This window comes from Berghia stephanieae, chromosome 9 (assembly GCF_034508935.2).
Source record: "Berghia stephanieae isolate SIO BIC M18660-M18661 chromosome 9, UCSD_Bste_1.3, whole genome shotgun sequence".
In the NCBI taxonomy this organism is placed as follows: Eukaryota; Metazoa; Mollusca; class Gastropoda; order Nudibranchia; family Aeolidiidae; genus Berghia; species Berghia stephanieae.
In genome coordinates this window covers 28013353-28020852 of record NC_088368.1, presented here as the reverse complement: position 1 = coordinate 28020852, position 7500 = coordinate 28013353, and the positions used below count along the sequence as shown (strand labels likewise).

Here is a 7500-nt window from a genome sequence, read left to right as displayed (position 1 = left end):
TACATCGACGTTTTCATGTCGAGCACTGCACTATTCGTACCATATTTGTATCCAACACGATTCAATATATATATATATATATATATATATATATATATATATATATATATATATATATATATCAAAGGGGTCCCTATAGCTCATTTTGGTAGAGCACTCGCTTTACACGCAAAGGGACCAAGATCGATCCCAGGTGAAGTCGAGGTTTTTTTCTATCCCCCTGTCTACCCAGCAGTGAATGGGTACCTGGGTCTGTTTGATTTGGCGAAAAGTACTTTGCGATATATAGACGAGCGTCTTATCCAAAGGATAGCAAGCAATTCCCTTTTTCATACTATAGAAACTGGGCCTCGTGGATCTGAAGGACTACTTTATTAATCTCTCACAAAAGAGATTGTAATATCGCCTTGCCAGCCTTTTGTCTTGCCTATATGTTAAGTATTGCGGCTAGGTGGTATAGTGGTATGACACTCGCTTTCGGATCGAAAGATCCTGGGTTCGAGCCTCGCTCGGCGCATAGTTGAGTCCTTGGAAAAGGCTCTTTATTCACATTCTCTCACCGTACTCAGGTGTAAAAAGAGTACCTGGCCGTTAACAGCGTTGTCTCTGTCCGAAAAAAAATTGTAATATCGCCTAAAAGGCGTCATGTTTCGTCCTACACGTTAAATGTTGCTGTTGGCCATGGATCCCTTGTAAAGCGGTTTTAATACTGTTTAGTGGATATTAAAAAAAAAGGTATTGCCCTTTGCTTTCAACATCTTTAAAGCGCTTAACGGTTTTAGTGGATATTGCTCTATAGAATGAACCAACTTGATGTCATTCTGCTCCTCGAGAGTTACGGAACTTGTAAGAGTGTTAGTACAAAACGGACGCCTAACAGGCTACTGGTACTGTACGACATGGGAAAACGGTTCCATATGGTCTGATGGGGGAAATAAATGAAAAAAAAAGCGTGAAGCGCATTGAGCACAGGGGTAAATCCGTGGAAATGCGTTATATAAATGACAGACAGAAGTCCAAGACAGCTAACGATCTTAAAGTTGTCCAGTGCGACTATGTGGTTTAGTGGTATGACACTCGCTTTCGGATCGGAAGGTCCTGGGTTCGAGCCTCGCGCTCGACGCATAGTTGAGTTCTTGGAAAAGGCTCTTTACTTACATTCTCTCACCGTCCTCGGGGTGTAAAATGAGTACCTGGCCGTTAACAGCGTTGTCTTTGTCCGAAAAATTGTAATATTATCGCCTAACAGGCGTCATGTCCCGTCCTACATGTTAAATGTTGCTGTTGACCAGGGACCCCTTGTAAAGCGCTTTGAGCACTGTTTAGTAGATATTGCGCTAAATAAAAGCTGAATTAAAAAAAAAAAAAGTATTGCCCTTGGATTTCAACATCTTTAAAGCGCTTGAACGGTCTTAGTGGATATTGCTCTATAGAAGGAACTTTGAAGAGTGTTAATATAAAATGGACGCAAACAGGCTACTGGCACTGTATGAAAAGAAAATATTGTTCCATATCATGGTCTGATGGGGAAAATAAATGAAACAATGTGTGAATCCGTGGAAATGCCCCTTTATAAATGATCATATTTATTCATTTAAAATTTTAATATGAGATTGAATTTAAAGCTATCATATGTTATATTCATCAAATTACAAGTTGAAACCTTCGTACAAAACTCACCTTACAATGAAAGATGCAACCGTTTCCCGGCGCTTTTCTTCCTAGCTTTAATAGAATCGATGTTCTTGAGCCACCCAAGAAGTCTACAATGGATAAAATAATATAAGAAAGATACTGTCTGAGTTTAACAATGATATGGAATCTTAGAACATATCCCTATTCATTGTTGTACCCGACGTGTAGGCTACCTATTTGTAGGTTTTTAAATAATCTACTTTTATGAGCTGGTTGTTGAAATGATCATTCTCTCAAATCAACGCAAAATGATGCTTAATAATAATAATAATAATAATAATAATAATAATAATAATAATAATAATAATAATAATAATAATAATGATGATGATAATGATGATGATAAGAATAATGATAATGATAATGATGATAATAGTAATAATAATAATGATAGTAATGATGATGATAATAATGATAATAATAATAATAATAATAATAATAATAATAATAATAATAATAATAATAATAATAATAATAATAATAATAATAATAATAATAATAATAATAATAAAATAATAATGATGATGATGATAGTGATAATACGAATGATAATAATGATAATAATAATAATAATGATAATAATAATAATAATGATAATAATAATAATAATGATAATAATAATAATGATAATAATAATAATAATGATAATAATAATAATAATAATAATAATAATAATAACAATACCAATAACAATAATAATAATAATAATAATAATAATAATAATAATAATAATAATAATAATAATAATAATAATAATAATAATAATAATAATAATAATAATAATGACATAACAATAACAATAATAACGATAACGATAACGATAACGATAATGATAATGATAATGATAATGATAATAATAAATAAATAAATAAATAATAATAAATGACATTTGTTGAGCCCGAGGTCTTCTTCTTCGTTAATTAAATTGATGCTATTATTTGACTATTGTTTAGAAAAAAATATTATTCGAGTTTCAGGCAGCAACGTTTGTGTTATTCTGTATTCTTCCAACATTTTACTAGAAATCTAATTTCAAACGGACGTGCACTAATTTTCAGGTCTGATGACCCAAATGTCTAAGGGCCCAATTGTTGTAATGGAAAATACTCTCAACGCAAAATATTGTCCTTTTCAACAATGTAAAACCAAGCCCATAATGGCGTCCTGTTATCAGACCTGAAATTGGATTCAATAGTCTGATGTCACGTCGCCCAGCAATGGCGGCCATCGTGGTTCTAAACAAAGAAAATCGGTACTTTTTATTCTTCATGCTGGCTCGAACTTCTCAAATGTCTTGTGATCAGAATGTATAAAAGTCAAAACATGATCATTTTTATAATGTCTTTCTCCTCTGGATACACTTTTATGCTCGTCCGAGAAATATTTCATAACAGCGTCCGCCATTGTTCCGATAGTTTAGAGACAATAACTGTTACCATGCGTCATTACGAGGGAAGTGACGTTACGACTTTTGAAGCGGGTTAGGTGCACGCCGATCCTAAAAAAAGATACCATCTTGAGGGGCAGATTTTCACAAATAAATGTACTTACCGTGTTCCAAGCCTGGGACGTCTTTCAGGCATCCATATATATTTTTTCGATTTTCGGCTTGAACGATCTTTTCAACGGTCTTGAAATGGATGGTACTCTCTGTAATACACAGATTTCAAGAAATAAAAATGTGATAGACCAACATAGTATGAATTTCAATCTTTGCATCAGAACATTAGAGCCTGATTTCACGGAATTTGAGAGCTATACAAAAGATTTATTATTATTATTATTATTATTATTATTATTATTATTATTATTATTATTATTATTATTATTATTATTATTATTATTATTATTATTATTATCATTATTATTATTATTATTATTATTATTATTATTATTATTATTATTATTATTGTTATTGTTATTATTATTATTATTATTATTATTATTATTATTATTATTATTATTAATTTTGTTATCGTTATTATTATCATTATTATCACTATTATTATTATTATTATTATTATTATTATTATTATTATTATTATTATTATTATATTATTATTATTATTATTGTTATTATTATTATTATTATTATTATTATTAGTAGTAGTAGTAGTAGTAGTAGTAGTAGTAGTAGTAGTAGTAGCAGTAGTAGTTGTATTAGTAGTAGTAGCAGTAGCAGTGGTTGTAGTAGTAGTAGTAGCAGTAGTAAACTCACCACAATTTTGTGCGTGCGTTATGCGTCCAATTCGAAGGCATTGCGAGCTACAGTAAGTCTCAGACCCACTTCCACATTTTTGACAGTCCAATATCTTTGACATGTTCTGTGAGAAGACCACGTGACAAGACCGACACTGAACCATCATCCCTCTTCCACCCCGTCTTACTACTACTCCTGCCCTTTCTACTCTATCACTTTCATCTCCTCCTCCGCCCAAAAGGTCAAATCTGACGTCATCATAATCTTCATCAGTAAAACCTTCATCTTCACTCTCCTCGTCGTCTGTATCTTGACCTAACAAACAGGAAGTGATGTTATTATCCTCTTCGTGCAAATTGCCCAGATCGGCAAAAAGTTCTCTGTAAGGAGATTGTGGATTAACCGCTCTTCTAAGAAGATCTTCTTTCAATCTCAAATCGTTGGCAATGACGTCGTTAATGATGTTGTGGTTGTTGGCAATTGCAATGGCGTTGTCTTGGTTGTTGGCGATGGCAATGGCCTTGTCCTGAAGTTGTTGAAATTGAAGATCCTGCAAAAAACCGTGTCAGTGCATGACATAATCAGTCGGAAGGTGAAAATTTTGGATTTGCAATTTTCTAAAAGAATATACTCCCCAGAGCATCTTAATATTTATTTGAAGTAAATCGGGTGATTTTTCATGAAGTTATAGTCAGATGTATGGGAAAGGTATCCTACAACTTTTCTCAAATTTCATACTTTCTCAACTTAACTAGCTGTAAAAAATATTTAGAAGTGAAATTAAGCTTTGATATTTCCCGAAGATGTACAAAAAGGGTTGATTTAATCATTTATGACAATTACTCATTTTGGATAAAAATTGACCTTCTAACTACACATGGCAATATCTCAGTTCAAACCTTTTCACCATCCGACTGATTATTTCATTCAATGTAACTATCGTTTTGTCAATGAGTGTTGCTGTTGACCAGGGACCCCTTCTAAAGCGCGTTGAGTACATTTAGTAGATATTGCGATATATAAAAGCCATTGTGAGCAACATCTGCCACCATTTAACATTTCAAAGAGTATCACACATACATAAACGTGACCTGTCACCTCAAAATGGTATTACGTAGAGTTAATCCATGCCGTCAACATTTAATAGAAATTATAATCAAAATGTTTATGCCTAGTTTTAGTTTTTAATGTTTGTTTCAGGAGAATAAGAAAGATTTCTTACAAAAACAACAACAACAAAATAGAAAAAGAAAAAGAAAAAGAAGGAAACAAAAAAAAAAAAACAACAACAAACAAAAAAAAAAAAAACCCAGTAAACAAAACAAAACAGCAACAACAAAAAACAAACAAACCCAGTGCTATGCTTGTGTCTGAATGAGTCTTTAAGGTGATCTCAAACTAAGTAATTTGATAATATGATCTTGGAATCTACATCTGTTCCCGATTTGAACCAGTTCCTCTTTGTCTTACCTTTTCTCCGGTGCTTTAATTTGTAATTCTAGAACGTTTTTTACTATCCCTTTTTATTCCTTTTTACTGGATACTGATATAATCTAAATGTGTTGCAAGCGCCGTAAAACCCCTAAAAACCTAAACTAATACAATCAAAGATACATACGAACACTTCTTCTGGTGGAAGAAAATATTCCACCACGGGCTGTAATATTGGAACACTGTACATGGCTCTGAAGACTATCTGTCCCATTGTGATTTGATGCTAGATCTGAAAAATCGAAATAAAAGTTCACATAATTTATTGTCACCCATCGCCTACGTCCGTGTTATGGTCCGTTCAGACGTACAGTTATTTCATCCGCGACTTTTTAATAATAATATTAATAATAATATATATTTTATTCATTCAAAAAAATGGAAATTCATTTACAGACGTGGCATGCATGAAAATGTATAAACACAAAGTTGAGAATCTATGGCGACAATGTATACATATATATATATATATATATATATATATATATATATATATATATATATATATATATATATATATATATATATATAATATATATATATATATATTATATATATATCAAATGCACAAAATGTAAAAATATACAACCAAGAACCAATTGCAACACTTATATATTAATTTGATAAATTGAGATAGACCATACCTCTGGCCTTTAGTCCGAACTTGTGTGTGTATATTTAAAATATGGTATGTAATTTAAATCACAGTTGCGCGTTAAAAATTCGAACACCATGTGTCAAAAATGAATTAAGGCGACGTGTTGTCTTTGTTTTTATAGATCTAAGGCGACGTCTCCTCATGGAGAACTTAATATATTTGTGAAGGGGGTGATCGCCATCCTTCATAACGTTCTCCATTTTACTTAGACAAAATCTCTTGACGGTTATCCAGAAACTGTAGGGCGAAGTGAAAACACCACTTGAAAAACTGACCGTTTAACCCTCTCTTTACTATAGGAAAATCGTCACATTCGCTACGATATATACAACCAACATTTTTCTTATTCAAATTTCTTGTGTACATCATAAACTCATATTAACATCATATTAACTCTCTCATTACCAGCTATTTTTAGAATTTTACCCTAAACTTCATACTCATCTAACACAAAAATAGATTTTTCAAACAAAATAGTAACGAGTATATTCTATATTTTGTTCAGAAAAATAAGCTCTGCAACACAGTGTCGAGTTTTTATAGCTATAACTTACTATTAAAATGAAATCAGAATAAGAAAACTGTTGGCTGCATCGTAACGAATGTGACAATTTTCCTATTGTTGGTAAGGAGAGGGTTAAACTGGCAAATACCGGAGCACGCACTGGTTTAAAATAACGATCCGAAACAAAGTGTATGAGACAGTGCCAGACAAAGCAAGAAATACAAATATAGGAAAAATCATTCCTAAAAATTTTATATATCTCGCTCATCATAATATTAACTTTATAGATAGTATGAAGTTGGCGTCACTCGGGTCTTTGTTATTGCCTTTTGCCATCCGCGTATATGAGTAAATCTCACTAAACTATATTAACGAGACTATAAACGTTCAAGGTTACACATAATTTTGTTTGGTCCGTTATACTTCCGGATGGCAATGTTGTGAGCTTCTTAGCCAAGCGCATACTATCTATAAACTCAATTTCAAGCATCTATCTAGTTCATTCCGAAGCATCAACGCTTTGAAACGATGGGTCACAACAAATAATATGTGCAAAAACAAAAGACATCTATCTATCTATCTATCTATCTATCTATCTATCTATCTATCTATCTATCTATCTATCTATCTATCTTACCTTCTTCTAAATCTGAATTCCCTCTGGCGTGCTGTCTGTTGTTGTTATCGGGGTAATAAATAATTCATTAATGGAGCGAGTTGTTGAGTTTGGTACGATTAATCGACACTATCAAACACAGAGTGTAACGTCATCCAAGTTTCGATTTAGATTCTTTGTAATCGTCACCGCCTTTCGGGAAATTCCGATTTGTTGTCATGCTATCATTATCATTATGTCATGTTAACTCATCCAAACTAAAGACTGAACTGTTTAAAACTGTATTCACTTAATTCAGTCTATTGTTTGTTAGTTAGTTTTTTTTTTTCAAATTA

At 32.1% G+C, this 7500-nt stretch overlaps 2 protein-coding genes across 2 annotated transcripts in view; one reads left to right on the top strand and one right to left on the bottom strand.

The window, feature by feature from the left end:
* The window catches only part of LOC144979978 (uncharacterized), an 11226-nt gene extending 3892 nt beyond the window's left edge, over positions 1–7334 (bottom strand). The window contains exons 1-5 of the mRNA XM_078927369.1: positions 7187–7334; positions 5514–5618; positions 3914–4445; positions 3247–3345; positions 1681–1763 (exon numbers count right to left, since the gene is read on the bottom strand). Of these exons, the coding sequence (XP_078783495.1) occupies positions 1681–1763; positions 3247–3345; positions 3914–4445; positions 5514–5600 (801 nt within the window). The 5' untranslated portion in view covers positions 5601–5618; positions 7187–7334. The remainder of the gene's footprint in view (positions 1–1680; positions 1764–3246; positions 3346–3913; positions 4446–5513; positions 5619–7186) is intronic.
* LOC144979979 (uncharacterized) overlaps positions 1–7500 on the top strand; it is a 99937-nt gene that overhangs the window by 75938 nt on the left and 16499 nt on the right. The gene's annotated exons all lie outside the window — the stretch shown is intronic.